We start from the raw sequence: 21,212 nt of genomic DNA, 5'->3' as shown, positions 1-21,212 counted from the left end.
AGCAGAGCAGGACACATATAACAGGAGCTATTTTGACACAAAGTAAGAACCGACTGAACAAAATCACATCACTTGTGTGCCACAGAGCTCCAAGACATTTTTGTCACCCAATTGCTGAATGAATTTTGGCTGAGGCAGGCATACGTAAGATCTCTAATGAGTCCTTTCACTCCCAGCTTAATAATTCTAACTAGTTTACCACACAACTGTTTTCCAGGTGTCCTGCCAACAGGATCCCACTCATTAACTACATAGACATTAATTACACAGACATAAAACTTAGTAAGAAAGGCATTTAGAAAGATCAGAGAGAAACTTTTTAAAGGATTTTATTTTTTTTAATATAGATACTCTAAAGTGACAGGCTATTAAAGTTGTTTCAGGTTAAATGTGCACAGTATATTCTATAACACAAAAACTGCATTTAGAGTTTTTTCTTGCTCCAGAATGATTTGGCAGCTTCAAAAAGCTAACACACATTTGCATTCTCAAAATCAATTCATTGAACAACAAAACCCAAAACTGAAATGCAATCCACTCCAACCACCAAACAAAACGCTTATCTCAGCAAGGACCTCTTAGCAGATCGGGCTGCAACAGTTGCAGAGCTGTCTTTGTCGTGACCCTCAAAGTACTGCTGCTCTATTCGCCGACAAAAGGCTGTGAGATTACTGTAGTTTTTCACTTTTTCAGAGAGTTCATCAGTGATTAGTTGAGTAGTAAGGATTGTGAACAGATGTCCAAATACCAGAGCGTCTAATTCAGTTGGTCTGTAAAAACAAACAAACAAAAGAAAAGGTATTTTGGAAGGCAAGTCCTAATCAAGAAAAACCCTGCTGTTCTGAATAACTTTTAGATAGCCACGCAACCTAAGAACTGGGAAGAAATAAGGCAACACTGAACTTACCAAATGCATGCAAACTGTGTATACAGTATATAAGTCTACTGCTAGTTCTCAGTATGGCTTCTTTGCTTTTGGTAGCTTGGAAATGTGGAAATGACACTTCTTAGAAGGGACAGAGTTACTGATTCAAAATCAAACCATGCTCCACCTTTTAGGTCTGTAACAAGGGCAAATGGGGGGGGTTCTTTTTTCTCTGCAGATGTATATAAAAAAAAACCCAGCTATTATCTCACAAAGAAAAAAAAAAGAGGAGTGGGGAAAAAATGCGTAAAACCCCTATTCCCTTTTTGTCCTTTTCAATAGTCAGGAAGTATTCAACCAGTAAGAAAAGGAGCTCCAGCATGACAGCAGCTGGAAACATCTCTTTTTTGAAAGGGGACTACACAGAAGAAAACAGGTATTTTGGGAAACAGTGGTCTGTTGAATGTTTTCAGTCCTACCTTATTTTAGGCACAAGCCTTCTGACTTGTCATCTTGGACCTTCGTATACAAGTAGGCCATGTGCAAATAAAATCCTTTTTTTTCCAAGTATATTAATAACTTACTTAAGAGTCCTTCTTTACTAGTGTTCAAGGTAAGCAGCATGAGGGTTTTCTAACTGATGAATTTTTTGCCTTGCTATTTCTGGATCACTAACAACTCTCCAGTGGAGATATGGACCTTGTATAACAAACTTAAATCTGTCAGCAACAGGCTGTTTTTCTTATTTATCTCGCACAGACTCCCAGAAGTCACAGACTGAAAAATACTGGACTAAGAACACATGCTTTCTTAGTAATATTTCAGACAGCTAAAAAGGGTAAAGGCTGAAACTGTACCAAGAAAGCCTGGTTAACAAACAACAAAAACAAAATCCCCAAGCTACAATTCTTTACAAATACAGAAAGAAAATTTAGGAGATACTATGTTTAAGAATTATTTGAGAAGATGCAATTCAAACATGTCTTCTATAATGCATATTTCTGTATCCACCCAATTTACACTACCCACCTAGTCTCAACTTGGAAAAGATTAAGGGGCAAAGACACACACAGAAAAAGTAACCAAGACCATATGCTGCGTTTTGAAGACATCTCCCTGTCCAAATGTAGTTAACTGAAGTCCAGACCTGAGCATTTCTAGTCTGGTCTATGCACATGAGACAAGAAGGAGTTAATGTGATATTCTTTAAATCCCTAACATTTCAAAAATATTGAATTGCCGGAGAGGGAAAAAAAAAAAGAAAAAAAAAGGTGTTTGGCAACTGGAAGAAACAGGTGAAAGCAGAGGACATCCCATCAATCATAGAATCACAGAATGGTTTGGGTTGGAAGGGACCTTTTAAAGATCATCTCGTTCCAACCCCCCCACCATGGTCAGGGACACCTTCCACTAGACCGGGTTGCTCAAACCCCCGTCCAACCTGGCCTTGAACACTTGCCAGGGCTCCAGGCCAGGTTGTTCCTTTTGTCTCCCCTGGGAACGTGAATCTTAGTTTTCACGCTGCAACTGATCCTTTGTCGATACAAGGCTAGCTTCTCCCCCAGTTCTTACAACTTGCAGGCACCCTCATGCTAACTCAGTTCATTCAGAGCTGCCCCTGGTGTTAAGAAGGGCAAGAGAAGCTGTCCTGGTCGGGACAGCATGACATACATCACTCCCCTGTACCTAGCAGAGAATTTTACCCAACAAATACAAGTAAAGCTTTACATGTATAATTTTTAATAAGAAACTAACTGTATAAAGGTGTACATTTGTAGCCTACATAAGTTGTGGTAGACTCTGTAGCGATGACAAGCAGAAGTAAAACTAAATCATAAATAGAAAAAAAACCAACAGAAACTTTCCTTTTAAAACATTTAATTACTTGTTTCTGAAATGTCATGTGTATATTCCAGTCACACATTTGTATTTCCTCAACTAATCATGTAGCATTAAAATAAAACAGGAGTTTTCCATAGATATATGTATGTGTGTCTCACATTCCTGGATGTAGTATTTCAGTAAAGAGTAACTTACTGCTTATTGAAGAAATATGGTTGTGTTCCTAATCTCTGGGAGAGAGCCTGACAACACTGATCTACATCTTCAAGCACCTATCAAACCACACAAGAGAGAAAAGATCCATATTGTCAGGAAATACCAACATTGCAAAAAATAACCTCCTTACTCTATTTGCACTGAGGGTGAGAACAAGGAACATACAATGCTGGAACCTTAAAAGCTGTGAAAGTCAGTCAAACCTACACAGTAGGCAGGTAGCTACGTGTTACTTAATCTAACATTTGATGTAAAGCAATTCTGATTAAGTGCTTCCCATAACATTTATAACTTCGCTTAATTAAAGGTATTAACATACCTCAAAACTGCTTTGCTTTTTTTTTTTTTTTCTTTCTTTTAAACCTCTGACAAGGGAAGCCGCAATCCTGTGAAGCGTGCCTATTAACGCCATACAGGAAGTGGGGGCCATAACTTACAACCTATTTTCAGGACTACAGCCTAAACTAACATCACCAGAGATGCACACTCGTGGCAAAACATCCTTCCTCCCACCCCATCAGGTTGCAGACATAGTTTACGGTTTATTGCTGCTGAAGGCAAATACCTGACTCCAGATAATGTTTTAAGTACAGAATATATTTTTTACTACATCTGTTTCAAGAAAGTGTTACTCTCCAAAGCCTTTAAAAAAAAAAGAAAGAAAGAAAAAATAAAACAGGGTAAAGAAATAAGCTTCACTTTTCACACTGACCTGTTCAAGTGTCTTGCCAGCCCATCCAATGGCTTTCATCTTTCGCCTTACCTCCCATTGCTTCTGATAGGACAAAATGCGGTTAAGAGGCCACGGGTAAGGGGAGCCATACCTCGGGTGAGTAATCTTTGTTTAAAACAGAAAGGTACTGTGTTATAAGAAAATACAGATACCTCTAGGCACAAAACAGCTACTATTCACATATTTCTATAAGAAAGGGAGCTGTAAAAGAGAAAACGAGTTGCGTGATATGCTGTAATTATTTGCACAGAATTTATAGTTTGCAGCCTAACCATTTAAAACTATTACTTCAGGAACATATATAAAACCCATATCTATTTTGCAGTCAGCTACCTCCAGTAATGACACAGCTTCCCTAAAATGTGTATGCAAGCGAAATCGAAGTGAAAAGACTGTATCATTAATGGTATAAACCTCAATGTTTCATTTATGAGTAGGGACTTGCAGTTGTGAGCAAAAGTGTTTTCTCATTAAATTTTAATTAAGAAACCAGAACCACTCACCTCCTCTACTGTAACATCATCACACCATTGGAGATAGAGCTAGGAACAGAAAGAACACTTACTCAAACTTCCTGGTAAAGGAGAATACAGAGACAATCATTTCTCACTAGCAGAATTTTCGTTTCAGTATTAGATTAAATTTCCATTTCACTCCTTCTATTAGACCTCTGAATGTAGAAAAGAAATTAAAACTGGAAGGCAAAAGCCCAGTTGCTAGTCCTTACTTGGCCAGCACCAGGACCAAGCTGAGACCGAAGGCCCACTCCCGCTGCCCACGCCGCACACAACTCAGCGCACAGGTTACCATCCCTCGGCCACCTGCAGCTTGCCAGCACTTCCAGCGCTGTTCCTACGCTGGGATTGTGTCACATTAACTGGCCACGGAGGCGAACCGCAGGGTATTCCAGCCTCCCAGGCGCATGAGCACACACACTGCGGAAGGTGACAGTGGGGTGCCCAGCCAGCTGTGGGGTGGGGTAGGATCCCAGGAGCCACCGGCATTTTCCGTCTGTGGAAATCAGTTACTTCTACAGCTACATGACACACTTCAGGTAGGTCAGGGGTGTCATACCTGTGGCTTGTGTCCACAGGAACATTTCAGCAAGCAATCCATAGGGTACAGAGAATTTACACCTGCCTCCTTTCACCTCAAAAGTTGATGACCTAATCTAAGAACGAGCAGTATTTCCAATATAGGGAAAAATCCTAAAGCTTTCTTGCCTATAGTCACTTATGTGTGTGGAGTTACTATGGTTTGCTGTACCTCTGCTGTCAAGAGCATATTATTGACTAATTCCATGTAGGCTTTCATCTCAGCTTTTTGGACTTCATCCAACCCATCACTGAGAGAATGGCCCTAACGGGGAAAAGAAAGGGAAAGAAAAAAAAAAAAAGACACATGTAAGAAAGGATATTGTAATATTCAGCAAAGCCTGACCCAAGGACCTCTGAAGTCAATGAGCTTTGGCTCAGATCCTGATCTCTTACATAGTTCAATAACAAATTATGTATGCAATTTTTACATACAGTGTCCTTTAGAATTAAAAAAAAAAAATCATCATTATGTAATATAGCTAATCCACAAGAAATGTAGACTATTATCAGTTATCAGTGAACACAGTTTGAGCACACAGCCTGCTGGTTACTGTTATCTCTGTGGCAAGAACAACACACAAATTTACATCTGTGATACAGCTTTATCAATTGCTCAGTAAAAAGACAATGTTTTTAAAAATATGGGGCGGGGGGTGGGGAAGCAAAGGCAAATTTAAACAGTATCTGACACTTCAAGATTTAAACCAGTTAGTTCTGGGTTTAAGAGCTCTGAGACCCAGAGACAGTGCACATAGAAAAACAGTCTCAGAAACTGGCACTGGTATGCAGCTATTCCACACAGAACTTACTTTCAGAATTTGAGTACATGTCAAAGAAAAACATTTCCACCTCAACAAACTCCTATTCCGGGATACCTTTCTTTTAAAACAGCACTAGATTTCTACACTGTTTTAACAAATTAAGTAACATTCCAGAAGAGCACACCAAATCAGCACAATGCTAAACAGGATTAACATGCTATTCAGTAACTGATGAAAACAATGTACTATTATTACCTTGGCTTTTACAAACTGGACTATGGGCCCAAGTTCAGATACTACTTGATTTCCCACATGAATAAAGGGTACTTTGCCTGTAGAATGAGAAATATATTTTAGTAAGAGGTTTTTTATACACATTAAACATAATTTCTGATTTTCAAAGCAATTAAATATTGCAGGTACACCTGAACATCAGTGTTTTTTTTCGAATGAGCACAGGTAAAGCTCTAACATACATAGCTCACCCACTGAAAGTTTGTACTAACAAACACCTTCCGCCTGATCTTCCTCCTCCTGAACCTCTTCTACATGCAATACTTGCAATTGTGTATTTCAAAGTTACTGAATGAGATCTGAAGGCTGAAGAGAGAGCTTTGGGTGGAACTCAGGAAAAAGAAGAGTTTATGACCTCTGAAATAAGGGGCAGGCAACTCAGGAGAACAAGAACAATGTTGTGAGGTTTTGCAGGGAGGAAATTAGAAGGACCAAAGCCCAACTAGAACTTCACCTGGCAACGGCCATAAAAGACAACAAAAAACATTTCTATAAATATATTAGTGACAAAAGGAGGGCTAAGGAGAATCTTCATCCCCTACTGGATGAGGGGGGAAACATAGTGACAAAGGATAAGGAAAAGGCTGAGGTACTTAATGCCTTTTTTGCCTCAAGTCTTTAACAGTAAGACCAGTTGCTCTCTGGGTATTACCCAGGCCCCTGTGATGGAAGATAGGGACGGGGAGCAGAATGAAGCCCCCACAATCCAAGGGGAAATGGTTAGCGACCTGCAACACCACTTAGACATCCACAAGACTATGGAACCAGATGGGATCCACCCAAGGGTACTGAGGGAGCTGGCAGAAGCGCTCACCAAGCCACTTTCCATCACCTACCAGCAGTCCTGGCTAACCGGTGAAGTCCCAGCAGACTGGAAGTTAGCAAATGTGATGCCCATCTACAAGAAGGGCCGGAAGGAGGATCCAGGGAACTACAGGACTGTCAGTCTGACCTCAGTGCCGGGGAAGATTATGGAGCAGATCATCTTGAGTTCCATCACGCAGCACGTACAGAACAACCAGGCAATCAGGCCCCAGTCAGCATGGCTTTATGAGAGTCAGGTCCTGCCTGACTAACCTGATCTCCTTCTATGACTTAATGGATGAGGGAAAGGCTGTGGATGTAGTCTACCTGGACTTTAGTAAAGCCTTTGACACCGTTTCCCACAGCATTCTCCTGGAGAAACTGACTGCTCAGGGCTTGGATGGGTGCACTCTTCGCTGGGTAAAAAACTGGCTGGACAGCCGAGCCCAAAGTGTTGTGGTGAATGGAGTTAAATCCAGTTGGCGGCCGGTCACAAGCGGAGTCCCCCAGGGCTCAGTTTTGGGGCCGGTCTTGTTTAATATCTTTATCAATGATCTGGGTGAGGGGATAGAGTGCACCCTCAGCAAGTTTGCAGATGAAACCAAGTTGGGTGGGAGTGTTGATCTGCTTGAGGGTAGGAAGGCTCTGCAGAGGGATCTGGACAGGCTGGATCGATGGGCTGAGGCCAATTGTATAAGGTTCAACAAGGCCAAGTGCCGGGTCCTGCACTTGGGTCACAACAACCCCATGCAACACTACAGGCTTGGGGAAGAGTGGCTGGAAAGCTGCCCCGCAGAAAAGGACCTGGGGGTGTTGATTGACAGCCGGCTGAATATGAGCCAGCAGTGTGCCCAGGTGGCCAAGAAGGCCAACGGCATCCTGGCCTGTATCAGAAATAGTGTGGCCAGCAGGAGTAGGGAGGTGATCGTGCCCCTGTACTCGGCTCTGGTGAGGCTGCACCTCGAATCCTGTGTTCAGTTTTGGGCCCCTCTCTACAAGAAGGACATTGAGGTGCTGGAGCGTGTCCAGAGAAGGGCGACGAAGCTGGTGAGGGGTCTGGAGCACAAGTCTGATGAGGAGCGGCTGAGGGAACTGGGGTTGTTCAGTCTGCAGAAGAGGAGGCTGAGGGGAGACCTTATTGCTCTCTACAATTACCTGAGAGGGGGTTGCAGAGAGGTGGGTGTTGATCTCTTCTCCCAAGTGACAAGTGATAGGACAAGAGGAAATGGCTGCAAGTTGCGCCAGGGGAGGTTTAGATTGGATGTTAGAGAAAACTTCTTCACTGAAAGGGTTGTCAGACACGGGAATGGGCTGCCCAGGGAGGTGGTTGAGTCACCATCCCTGGAGGTATTTAAAAGGCATGTGGATGAGGCGCTTAGGACACGGTTTAGTGGTGGACTTAGCAGTGTTAGGTTTATGGTTGGACTTGATGATCTTAAAGGCCTTTTCCAACCTAAATGATTCTACAATCCTATGATCTATTGAATTGTATCTATTGTATTTTAATAATGGATTTTGCTTTGCTGGAAAGACTTAATTCAATGTTTCTCTGAAGTACAGCTGGGAAATCCCAGGAAAGCAGACAGGGCCTTTGGCTAGTTTTACGACACAACACATTCCCACCCTCCTTTCTAACCCACTGGCAGGAAAAGGGCTGCAGAAAGGATGATGGGAGATGTGGCACTGTGCCCAGAAAAGCAAGCAGGGAAAGTGCAAATGCACGCTCAGCAAGGCAGGGTCTTGACTCTCCGTCCTCTGGTCCTTCAGATTTCCAACAACTGGGCCAGCCAGCTCCTGTTGGCTCCCCTAAGTCTTCAACCTTCTAGTTGTGAGCTGGCATTATTGAGGCCCCATGGTGCCAGGGTCAGGAAAAGGTCCTCCATATGAGACCCCCAGTTTCACAATCTGGGGGGCTGGGAGGGTGAAGGAGCTTCTTCATCATCATGGAAGCAAAATGGGGTTAAAGCTTAATACTAGTAAGGCTCAACATTCAGCCTATGAAGCTGAGCCCTGAGGATCCAGCACGGAGCAGGGCTAAAAATGGCCAGTCCTCAAAAGGAGGCTGGGACACAACTGTGTCACTGGTGGAATTTGTGGGAGTGTGAAGGGCTCCCAAGTCTGTACACCGCTTTCTCTGCTTCGTAACTTTTCTTACATGCAGAACTGAGCCAAAGCTTTAAGGCAGGCAGAGATACAAGAGGAAGCCCTGTTACACACAGCCAGCCACAAAGAATGACAGAAGTTGCCTTATGCCCTTTTCCCAGCTCTGAACACGTGAAGCTGAGGGCTCCTGCTCCAATCCACCCTAACTACATTGGTCATTCTGAAAATCTTCATCCAAATGCAATTGACAAACATCAACCTTGAATTTAAGACTAAATCTTTTAGGATTACTAACATGATTGAAATCGTCCGTAAAATGGAGATAAATGCTGGATGTTTTGTATTACTGAGAACATCCTCATGCCCCAAGGCAGTAAACGAGCCTGCCCAGTGCAGTGGGGCACAGCACACTCTTATATTCTCACCTCTCACTGTGAGCAAACTCTGCTCTCGATAAGACAGCCCAAAAGAGCAAGATCAGTACCTGCCTGACTCCAAATATCTTATTAGCAATACATTCACTCTTTTCACTGAAACACAAAAAACCTGCTCTTCAGCCTAGCTCAAATACAGTTCATGCTAACAGCAGATTCAGTCGTGGTTTTTATGAAATTCACTTCTCACTAGCTCGGTCAGCCTATGGGTAATAAATGAAGTGCATCATACCAACAAATGCTTCATCTGCATCCACACGCTGCATGTTGCAGAAGGAAACACAGACCTCTCTGAGCTGCAGAATTCAGTGGTTTCAGTCAGACTATACTTCACACACCAAGACAATCCTTTGATATTCTCCTTTTGACTCCCTCAGAATGGGTTTCATCATTACAGTGACTATGAGATAAATAACCATCCCCCCAAAACAATGAGATGCAGATCTCTGTATGCTGCTGCTGTGAGACAGGGGAAGGTGGGGAGGGAGAAGGGAGTGAATTAAAACCTTCTCTGAATTACCATTAAACAATCAAAATACTATAAAGAAAGGAAATGGGGAAAATAAATAAAAATAAGAAGGACTCCAGGAGTAAGGGCAAAAAGAACACATGTATTTCTACCTACATTTAAAATTGAAGCAGTACCATTTTCCCTCTTGTGCTCCTTGTTTTCAGCAGAAGGAAGGAAGGATTCAGATCCACATTATAACATCAGACGCCAGCAAGCGTGGACATGGGGTGTAGGTGGCAGAGAAGAGAGAGTATGCAACTGTCACCAGTCCTACTCCTATGCGTGCAAGATGCTCCTCTGTGGATGGATTCAGCATTTCAAAGCTACCTTTATTTACTAACAAATAATTTATATACCTCTATATTTTGCTGTTTTTCACTGCTGCCCAGCAACTGTTTTGTTTTTTAAACAGCATAATTCCAGCTGCATTCACTGAAATACCAGTAGCAGCAGCAGAATCCATACAGTTGGCAGACATATACTGACAGGCACTTCCATGTGGCAGGCATCAGCTAAAGCCAAGTAATTGGTAAATAAGTCTCTTCTCACACAACAAAAATCTGAAAAGGAGTGCGAGAATTCTGTGCCCTGCATTCAGCAATTCTCTCTGATTTTTAGGCAACCTTCTGGAGCTGGCCTCTGGAGGTTTTTAGGCAACCAGTCACCTCCAGCAGAAGGCAGACTCTGTACCCTTCTAATACTTAATTTATTGTTGGTGGGTTTAGATTTTTTTCCAGGCAGTCTCATGGATCAGAGGAAGATTTAAAATCAGTGTCACCCTTAACAGTGACAATGCACCCTTCAATCTTCTCCTGCATCAACATCCTGGCAATCATGTTCCAGACAGTGTAACAAAAGATACTCCTCCGATGTTGTCTCACCCCAGCAACAGGAAAATATAACAGCATTCACTGGAGTATTCCCTGGATGCAGAATAAAGCCACTTTTGGCAACATAAGTCTTCCTGCTTCAGGACACAACTCCTCAGGCATTTTAGAGAAGGTTTCGCCAGGCATTTGAACTGTCTGAATGCAATATATAGGTACTGCAGTCACAGGCGCAGTTACATATTGTGCCAACGTTGCTTTGCATTTGACTGTTTTAATTGTTTACAGAGGAGAAACTGCACTGGAGAGGAGGGGGGAAGGCAACCCACACACCATAGCACTGACCGACTGTTATCAGCAAGACAAGGCACAGTTGCCATGGTATCAAAATGGAGGTATAATGCAGTAATCTAAATGAAGGCCACACTTACCAGATGGGGACATGTACTCGGCATTTGCCCTGCAAACCACCCGGATTGGCAGATTACACATTTGCAAAAAGGCCTGGAAACAAAGAGTCACATTTAGAAAGCATTAATACACCGGTGACAATTGAACGTGTTCTTCTCAATACATTGGACTATGTTTTAGCTAGTTCTTAGCACACGCTTATGAAGTATAGCTCCTTACATACTGCTTTTAGAACAAAAGAACGGTAAGTTAAAGAAAAACAAGGTTTTCTAACTTCCTTAGGCAACTGTGTATCATCCAGTCATTGGCTGGAGTTCTTCTAATGAAACTTCATCTACTTTTACTGTTTTTCTTCAAGGTGAAGAAAGAAGCAGTATCTGACAGACACAATTAGTGCTGTGGCTGTACAAAATTAAGTGACATTTTGCCCCTTAGTACTTACTTCTTCTGGCTAAAGCTGGCTAACCAAGTTCACGTTGTGTAACACAGCAAACACGTATAGCAGCTTCCCACATTATATTTACAATAGCTGCCAGAAGTTTTGTTCTATGGTATTGTCAGAGCACAAGTCTGCTTTGGGAGGAAGCATTTACTATCTGTAATTTACATGAATCATGGAGAGCATGATTGATTTATCTGTAACCTTAGATTCAAAGGATTCTCTGTAGGATACCGATTTTTGTCAGCACCTGCCATCACCACAAAATCCTTAGTATGTTTCTGTTGAAATAGCAAAACATCAAGAAAAATACTTGCAATTTGCAGAGAACTTGGCAAATAAGGTAATTCTTAAAACTCTAGTCTCTCACAACTCAGCTGAAGTTCTATCATGCATTCTGTCTTTGCAATTAGGCAGGTCAGAATTCCAGATTCCAAAATTACACCTATTTATTATTTTACCACACGGTGGCTTGAGGTTAAAAAAGCCTATACCAAGAAGGCTACCACCATGAAGAAAAATGCTGCTGTAACTTGGCACCTTCTACATGAGCCTCCTCCTAGCAATTCAGATTGCTAGATCTGGCAGTGAGTTGCACGCTCACAACTTTAGATGTTCAGACCCTAATCGTAGACATCAAAGTAACCCAAACCTTAACCTTGAGTTTGCTCATGTCTGCACTAAATGATACCATAAGGCATGAACTAACACTGGCATCAGCCCTGTTTCTAACTTTGTGGCTTCTGTAGTACCCATCGAGCAAACAAAAATAACCCAAACAGCCCCTCTTCCCTTCCCCTGCACTCTTCTTTATTCCGAAACCCTAATGCAAGCACTGATACTAACAGCATCCAGAGAAAAAAAGCCAAAAGCTTTGGCCCTTTTCCAACCAAATCCAAGAACTGCACAGTCCATTATTACACTTGGCTCTTGAAGGTTTAGATGACCTAACTCAAACCCAAATCCCAGTTTAAAGCAAGGAACTATGGTCACAAGCTGCTAGGCAAGATATTGATTACAGCTGCTGAGAGCCCACCTCAGAACTGTAGAGGCTCTTCAACACTCACCACAAACCTGGGTTTCTACAGCTTTTGATTTCCTCAGCCTAAGTCTAATTTAAAGCACTGCTTGGGAGCCAATTATTATACATACACATGCAGGGATATATAGAAAGATAAAGAGAGGGTAATAGTCATGTTCAACATCAGCCAAATACTGCAGGTCCTGCACTACATAGCAATAAACTGGTCTCTAGAGTGCCAAAACCTCATCCCAACCAGAACCTCTATCACTGCTTAATGGAGCAACTATGACCCAAAGGAAATACAAGGCACTGGCCACATTTGATACCACCCCACTTTCTAAGTCTGTGCGTCCACCAGAGTCCACCAAAAATCAATGCTCTTGCTGTCTTAGCATCCCTAACTCCATGCAAACAGTAATACCCAAAGGACCAATTCTTAAACAGGAATTTAAGACATTGCTGTGTCTCAGTCCTAGATCTCTTCCTTTGCCTGCTGGCTCTGTAGAATCTAGCAATGTCCAGACTGTTTCAGCTACTGCTATACACATCATGTCTTCTGCCCAAACTGGGGCTTCATATGCAACATTTTTGGAAATAGCTAAGAGACAAGAATGCAGAGACTTTGGTTTAGATTACATACATACTCCTATGCCATTGCTGGACATGGTGTAACCCACCAAAAACATACACTAACTCAACTGGTACACAGACGTGGTTCTTCTGAAAGCTCTATCAGCAGCTAATAACATCTCCTCAACAGTACTGTGCTGCAGTGGAACTGATGGCATCAAACAACAGCTTCAAAGAATTTCATCTTTGGGTGGGAGGAGTGGAATGAATTTGTACCATACTACTTAATCTTTAGCTGTTGAAGTGAAGTTTCATTTGGTCTAGGCTTACCAAATGGACTTCCTTCACAGTAAGGCACTACATTAACTCTGCAATTCTGCATTAAGCTAGAGATTAATTTTGTAACTGCCATGTACTATTCTCACTGCAAATTCAGAAGAAAAAAGTCTGAATTGCACTGGAGTTAGGACAACACATGAATAACTGAAAAGCTTGTAAGTGCAGAGACACATTTAAGCAAAATGAGGTGAATCAGAGAGCTATTTTTACTTTCTCATATCAGCGTGTCAAAAATGAGACATGCTGGCACAGAACACTTAGTTTACATGAGTTGCTTGAGCAAATTATTCCCTACTATACATTGTATTGTACATTGGCTCCTACAGAGCACAAGGTTTCTACAAAAAGCACAGTTTGTGACTGTGAAAACCAGTCCTCAGCATAGAGGCTAAACTATAAATAAAATCTTTTCAGTGTAAAGAGTTCAGCCAAGTTTCCATCAAAAATCCGAATCTAACCTTTCTCTCTCTCCTTCTCCTCAATAAACATCCACAGAACAAGGAATATCAACCTTTATTACATTTGGCATGGAAATTCCACCTCTGGCCTAGCACAAAGGGGACTGAGAATATGTTGCCATTTCAGCATCTCAGAAATGCAAATACACTGGGTCCGTGTGCCTTTTTTGCACTTCGTAAAGAAAAGAGGAGAGAGGAGGTTGAACTAGAATTGAGCTCTAATGTGGGAACAAATATTAACTAAATAAAAATGCTAACTACTGTGCATAATAGAGAACAGATTCTAGAAAGCTTAGAAGTAAGTCCGTCTACACTCAGTGAGGTTAAAAAAAAAAAAAAAAGAAGAAGAGACCCTAAAGTAAACACCAAACCAAAAACCTGAGAAAACTTCCTTGGAATAGTCATGTCCAGTTCTGATGAACATTTTCTAGATGGGAGACGAGAACTGAGTTTGAGAAACTGAGGAGTGATTCAAGATTAAAATTGGGCAAATCCATCTGGTTCTGCGTTCAACCCAGCAGTTCTCCTGCGAAGTTCAGAAACACTGATCACTGGAGCTGCCTCTCCAGCAGCCTTACAAGGTCCGTTCCAGCAACCCCCTTCAGCATCCACGTGCAAACACCTACTCCACTTCAGCCTTTGTCTATAATTAGGATCAGCTTTAATATGAGTGGTGAAATAGTAACGAAATACAAAAACAAGAGAAAACAGAACAGTGAAAGAGTTGAAGACAAAATCATTTAATGCCATACAATAAAACCTAAAAATTAAAAACTGCTATTATGTCTTTAAAAAGATAGAAGCCCAGAGAAAAGACCAGTATGTTGAGTTGTAATTTGTACCCAAAGCATGACCTATTCAATTTTAAGTGCTCCTTAAATACTGTTCTGCAGGAAAATGAAGGAAAGCTCCACAATATGAGAGAAGTGTAATCCTTATTGGACCTACACTGCTGAACTAATCATTACCTAAAGAACTAGGCCAGTATCCATTTCTTGATCCAGCTTAAACTTATGGTCCACTGGATAGCCTTCAAGTTGACTAAACATACATGTCAACTGACAAAAGGAGACAGTGCTATCCCAAACTACAAAGGCTCAGCCTAAGAAATAAGGCTTAAAATTTGCATTGCCATGAGAGTACTTACATTCTTTCACTGACGTGACTGGCAGGCTTTGGAAATTATTAGTACTAACACCACAGATGTTTTTGACTTTTCCACATAGTGAATGCATTCCATATTTACGAAAATTATGGTTTCTTTTAGAAAAAGAGATGGACAAGGATCGTAACCAATGCATTCTTATAAATATCCACTGCCAGAAACCTCACATTTTTTCTCATGCATTCAATTAGATAAATTAGATTTTAGAAAACAACTGATGTTAGACAGTAAATAGCATGAACTATCACCAAAATAGTTGAAATTAGCACAGATCAAAGAAATCCTACAGAGATAATATAGGACAAAGCAGCAAATTTTCTGAGTCTTTATCTCTTTTAATGCTTTAGCCCAGTGATCAAGGGAGGATTTGTTCCGTTTTGACCACTCATGGAGAATGTCAAGAACCAGCACATTTGGTGTGCAGATGGTATCAGACATGGCTTCCAACTCTGATAAAAGATGCAGTGGAACACTGATTATTCCAGCTCAAAGCATGTTGTTTCCCTTTGTGTACCTCACATATATAATTTGAGCAGGCAAGTAAACCCTTGATTTGCTTGTGAGAGAAACCATCAGCAAATGGGAGTGAGCTCAGCTCCTCTGAGTGCTTTTGAAGGGCGACAGACTGAAGGCTGAAACCACCCCAGTGCAGTTCTGCTGAGATTTATGAAGATATCAACACCCCTTCAAAGACACGGCATCAAAAGCCAAGCAATCTGAAAGATCAAGGGCCCAGGCTTATTCTAGTACATCAGAGACTATTGTTAACATCACAAATTTGGCTGATAAACTTAAAAATGGACCGAAATCGGCCAATTCAATTCCAAGTGACACATAAGCTAGTTAATCAAGCCCTGGTGAAAATTCACCTAAAAATGGTAAACAAGACAGTAACAGCAAAACTAAAAACAAAGATACTTAACTGAGCACAACCTAACTGTCATACCTTGCAAAGATGCTTGCAATTCCAAAAAAAGAGCATTAAATTTCCTGCTCTCTTCTCTGGAATAAAAATGTACTAGCACAGAATGAACAGAATGAACAGGGTAACTGTTGTAGGCCACAACCTGGATCTCCTCCATCACCTAGGAGTCTCACGCAATAATACTACAGCGGCTGCAGTTCTTCAGAATAGGGAAAAAAAAAATAAGCTCTCTCATGTCTAGTAAAACTGGTACACATTGCTTCATCTGAAGTTTTCTGGTCCAAAGTAATTGTAAACTTGTTCACTGAAAATGTTTATTGGTACTTTGAAAACAACTCTTCCAAACAAACCCTAAGCAGGGAAAGGAGAACTGAATTCCTGCTGGAAAGGATAAATTTTTTTTTTATGCTTAACACCTATCCAAAGAGTTAACTATTTGGATCAATTCATAAAGAGGAGGAACTAACATTCTTATTTCCCCTTTGCCATGTTAGAGAAGATCAAGAGATGACTGCCCAATAGACTTTACACAAATAAAGGAAACTTCATTCAAGCATAAATATACAGAATTCACTACAACTAAAGGACATCAAACCAAAACGCTCAGGCTTTTAAAAGAAATTAGTAATTTCATGGCTCATACTAGTTAATGCAGCATAAAACAAGGGTAATGAAATTTCAGATTGGCAAGAACTGAGTTTATTCCCCTGGCATCAGCAGGAGTGCCTCCTTTATCCGTATGTTCCACTGATTATTTGCATTTCTGTAATTTTAAAAACAGGGGGCCAATTTCTTGCGCAGTATCGGCATTGGTTAATGACTGAAGCAGATGCCTGGAAAACTGTCCAGTTTCGTAACTTTTCATTCAATATAATGTCTGCTTACAGAAACTCTTCTCTAAGTTATTTCTGGAATAAAGTGTGTCCTTTCTTCGGATGAGGTTAATGTGAGAAACAGATAAAGGTACTAAAAAATAAAGATTGGCTTAATAGGGTCTGTCAGCTTCTCTCCCACACATGCTCTCTGTCCCTCTTCCCTGCAGGCTAACAGTCTCCCCTTCTCACGCTCTTCCAGCCTCTCCAGCATCACCTACTCTTCCGGCACCTGGGAAGGGAAGGGAAGAGAAGGGAAGGGAGAAATGTGAACAATATTTTTTTAGCCATGTTACCTCTCTTCTTCCAGACTGAAAGCACCAAGTCTACAAAGCTGCTACTGCCTCTGTGCACCCTTGTTTTTAATGGGAGACTTTGCTGTAGACAGGGAGGTGGAGAGCTGCTGCAAACTCATGAGGAGAAACAGGAGAGGGAGGAAAAAAGGTGCCACCAGACAAATTATGTCTGTCCTTCCCTGCCCTCCCAATATTTACTGTTATAGACTAGGGAAGAAAGAGTGTGAGAGTGAGGACAATGAATTGAAGAAAAAGCATGGAGAAGCCTCTCAGTGCCTTGCCTGTCCTACCGCACGTTGATCCACACAGGACTATGATTTGCATTGCCCTGCCTTCTCCTTCCCAGACAGTAGTAGCATGAGCCACTCTGTTTTCAAAGTCAGCATGGAACAAGCCAGTTCATATTTTTGCTGCGAGAGAACAAAGTATCAGCAGCTATGTGAAAAGGGCTGATAGGAAGCTTTGAGGTGACACTTGCTACAAAATTAATCAACAATCTTATGCCTATCATTCATTTCAATCATGGCAGGTAACACCTCCTGCCAGAATTACGGAGTACATTTACAACAGCAGCGTTGCTTAAAGGACACAATCAACTTAAGGCTTGTTTTGTTTTCTTATAGCCAGCCCAATTTCAAATTCAAAATGTAGGCATTGGATTTCAATTATCTAAAAAAAATAATCAGAACAATCACCTTTGTGCTGCTTTAGCACAGTTCAAAAGCCCAGAAAGCACAGCCAGCCACGGGGCAACTCACCCCACCCTCCCCTTCCTCCTCTTCTCACACGACTGATGTTCTCATCTCCACTGCTGCTGCTGCCCTCAAAACAATGCAAGAAAGTGATGCCATTGTGTCTTCCTATGATGACAAGGATGGAAAATGACTGTGCATGAAATACAATGGGAAGGAATAAGAGACGGGAAGGGGGAGTTTTGTATTTATTCCTACAGTTAATTGGTTTAGGTGCCATTTTTAGTCTTGCTCTCCCTTCCTCTTTGCCCTCCCTCGTTTGGACATAGTCAGTTGGAAACATAACACACATCAGGCAGCGAATCACCCTGTCAGAGTTCCATCACAACGCTCTCGTCTTCCCTTCCAGTCCCCTCTCAGAATAATACATATGAGCAAACACATATACTCATTAAAAATGAGTTACAACTTGATGTAAATCATATCCAGATTGCAGTTTCTGAGATCAGAGACAAGAATGAAATTACTTATGCCAAGACTCAAATAGTTCACAACTTACGTCCCCACATGAGGAACACTATTTTCAGATGGCACACTCCAGGCTTCATTTGAAAAAGATATATTCATGATTAGTTTTTAATAAAGAACAAGCCATTCCAAGCCATCTCTTACTCAGCAGCACTTCTAAAAGCACTCGCACAATACTGTTGTGAAGAAAGAGTGAAAGGCGTTTTCTGTTTTCATTTTTACATTATTTCATGAGCATACAAAGGACAATATGTGATGACAACTAAAGAGTTATTCTCTACTTTATTGCAGGATCACATTTTAAAATTAAAAACCATGAACAAATCTACAGAATAACTCAGTTTTCATATCAAACAGCTGCAGACCCTGTAACCGAAATAGTGTGTCTAAGGTTATAAATGAAAACTGTTCAGTATCATTCTTTGAGTGACAGATTAAATTCCTAATCCAGTTATGGTAATGGCCACATTTGTAGTTTAACATAAATTAAGAGCTTAATTATATTTGTGACTATTTTAAACAAAATAACAAATTCCTTTGTACCTGTGAACGTAATTTATAGCAAAGCCACGTTCATTCTCCAAAACAATCTATTTTACACTGCAGCACAACACTGCTCTAATGGTATAATGTAATTCTTGTTGTAGAATGCGGAAAGAGTAGATTCACTGGTAGCACAGAGGTTTTGAAGATAAATGAAGATGCTATTCATTCAGGGGTAATTTCATCTTAGAACTATATGAAAGATGTTTCACTCACAAACAGTACCTGTATGGCTTGGGATTTAAGCATGTTTTCAGCTACAACGCAATGCTGCTAGATTGATTATGTTGATACTGCATTTCTCATCATGAAGAATTCCAGCTTTTATTCTCTTTAAAAAAAAGAGATTGTCAGATTTTCATTTCAGTACTAAGCCTTTGTTCAAGCCTCAGCAACAAGTTCAAATTTCTGCTAATGTTTTGTCTAGAGAAAAACCAAACCACAATTCATACACACACACACACACAAAAAAAAAAAAAATCACGAATCTGTCAAGGGCAATTAATCATGCATGATTTACACATTTATTTGATTACTTGTTGAAGTAAATAAGCAGTTGGTCTGTGTAACACAATTTTAAATTGCCCAAACATCCTTCTGTCATTCAGGACTAAGAACCGACAACTCTAAATGCACTTTCCTGGAATATATTAAGACCATTTACAAGGACATCAACTGCGCAAGCAATTAATACATATCTTAACATAATGAGCTGCAGGCTCTATAACCTCAGGATAGCTATGAGAATTTCCACAATCCTGAACATTTTAGACAGCCTTTTAAGCCAGACTCTGAGACTACCTGCAGAAAGATTTAAGAACCTGTAATAACAGAGGCAGTCTCGACATCCACATTCCTCCTCCCTACAAGTTGGAACAGTGCACAGAGATGCTCCAAGCTGCCATTTGAGGCAAGAGGCCTGGCATAGCACAGCTGTATTAACCCCCTCCCTCCTACTCAGCCACGCTACTTCCACCCAGACACTAAACAAAAAGGCTTTACCTGCACCAGGCATCAATAGGGAGACAGGGCCTGGACAGGCTCTCTGCTTCAGACTGAAATATACTCTCCTGTGGCAATTCAGTTTTAATCCATTTAAAACTCCATTTTTCCCTCCTTGAAGTTGTGGAGTTGTTTTGTTATTGAAATATAGTTGTGTATTCACATCTGGGTTTTGGTGGCTTTTTTTTTTTTTTACTATGGTAAGACTGATATGCAGGAATGCTATATAATGGAAGCTGTACAATAAATGAGTGGAGAATGGTTTTAACCATGAGTCATGTTACCCAGGAGGTGTATGTGTTTTCATTAACTTTAATGGGAAAAAGGGCTGAACATCTTACAAGAAAAACAGAGCCTTCATTCTACGTACAACGTTCTCTTTCCTGTAGCTGGATAATCATTACTGGTTTAAGTATTTTCCCTTGATTTTAATTCCTTTGCAGTGAAAATAAAATTTCATTCAATATCAAGATTTTGCAGCCTAAGATCAAATAGGCTTCACTTTCAACAGGACTGAATAATAAGCTACTTCAGGTTAACAAACAAGGAGTGCAAAGACCAAGACGTACCAGAGATAATGCACTAGCTCATTTGAAGTTATGTTGCATTTCCAGTAAATATAAAGAAACTTAACCCAGTAAAAGACAAAGGAATTGTTAATTTAGTCTGTTTCCAAGAACAACAATGGGCAGAAGAGGAATTAAAAAACAAACAACAACAACAAAAAAACCCTACCAGAATCATCAGAGAGGTTCCACAAGATGAGAGGGATTTTTTTTTTTGTTGGTTTGGTTGGTTTTTAACTATTGAAGGCACCACCAGTTACCGAGCAAATCCCAGAAGACTCTGTCCTCCCCTCTCTTATCTGACATGTAGCTATAGTCATGAGTCCAGATTTCATTGCACAATGAGAAGTCATAAGTCCAATCATTATTAAAACAGCAAAACTCAACCAATACTCAACTCATTAATTCAAAAATGTCTGCAACACCTACCAGTCTTACACCTACACTGAGAGTAACTTGCTCTGTTGTCTGCTTGATCTGCTTTGCTGACAAGAGGCACATGAAATGCCATCTGTATTGCTGGGTCGTCAAGTTTAAAACAGTCACTAATTACCTACTATGGCACTAGATTTTATTCTTTATTTTACACGTAGTTATCTGCACATACGTCCTCTGAGAGCTATCCCAGAGCAGCATTACGAAGAGGTGTTGTAATGAGATTTTGAGAAAGATCTGAAAGACCAGTTGCAGCACATTTAGAGTCTTGTTGTGAACCGTGTTGCTTAAAGATTTGATGGCGGCTGGTTCCACATGCTCTTTTGATCAGAGGAACTCAAAATTCTGATATGTTTTCACCACATGGAAGTTCAACAAGCCATGAACAAGCTATGTATCTGCTCTGGTGACACCCACGTGCCCCAAATCAGTAACAGGGGGAAAAAGAATGGCAATAGTG

The 21,212-nt window shown here is 40.9% G+C and overlaps 1 protein-coding gene across 1 annotated transcript in view; it reads right to left on the bottom strand.

Moving 5' to 3' along the window:
* Nucleotides 1–311: 311 nt before the first annotated feature.
* The window catches only part of MTX2 (metaxin 2), a 37,830-nt gene continuing 16,929 nt past the window's right edge, over nucleotides 312–21,212 (bottom strand). The window contains exons 4-10 of the mRNA XM_059820487.1: nucleotides 10,919–10,991; nucleotides 5,770–5,846; nucleotides 4,923–5,015; nucleotides 4,160–4,198; nucleotides 3,636–3,761; nucleotides 2,903–2,979; nucleotides 312–770 (exon numbers count right to left, since the gene is read on the bottom strand). Coding sequence (XP_059676470.1) covers nucleotides 560–770; nucleotides 2,903–2,979; nucleotides 3,636–3,761; nucleotides 4,160–4,198; nucleotides 4,923–5,015; nucleotides 5,770–5,846; nucleotides 10,919–10,991 — 696 coding nt within the window. The 3' untranslated portion in view covers nucleotides 312–559. The remainder of the gene's footprint in view (nucleotides 771–2,902; nucleotides 2,980–3,635; nucleotides 3,762–4,159; nucleotides 4,199–4,922; nucleotides 5,016–5,769; nucleotides 5,847–10,918; nucleotides 10,992–21,212) is intronic.

The sequence above is a fragment of the Gavia stellata genome, chromosome 8, assembly GCF_030936135.1.
Source record: "Gavia stellata isolate bGavSte3 chromosome 8, bGavSte3.hap2, whole genome shotgun sequence".
NCBI lineage: Eukaryota > Metazoa > Chordata > Aves > Gaviiformes > Gaviidae > Gavia > Gavia stellata.
This window is presented reverse-complemented; position numbering and strand designations above follow the sequence as displayed.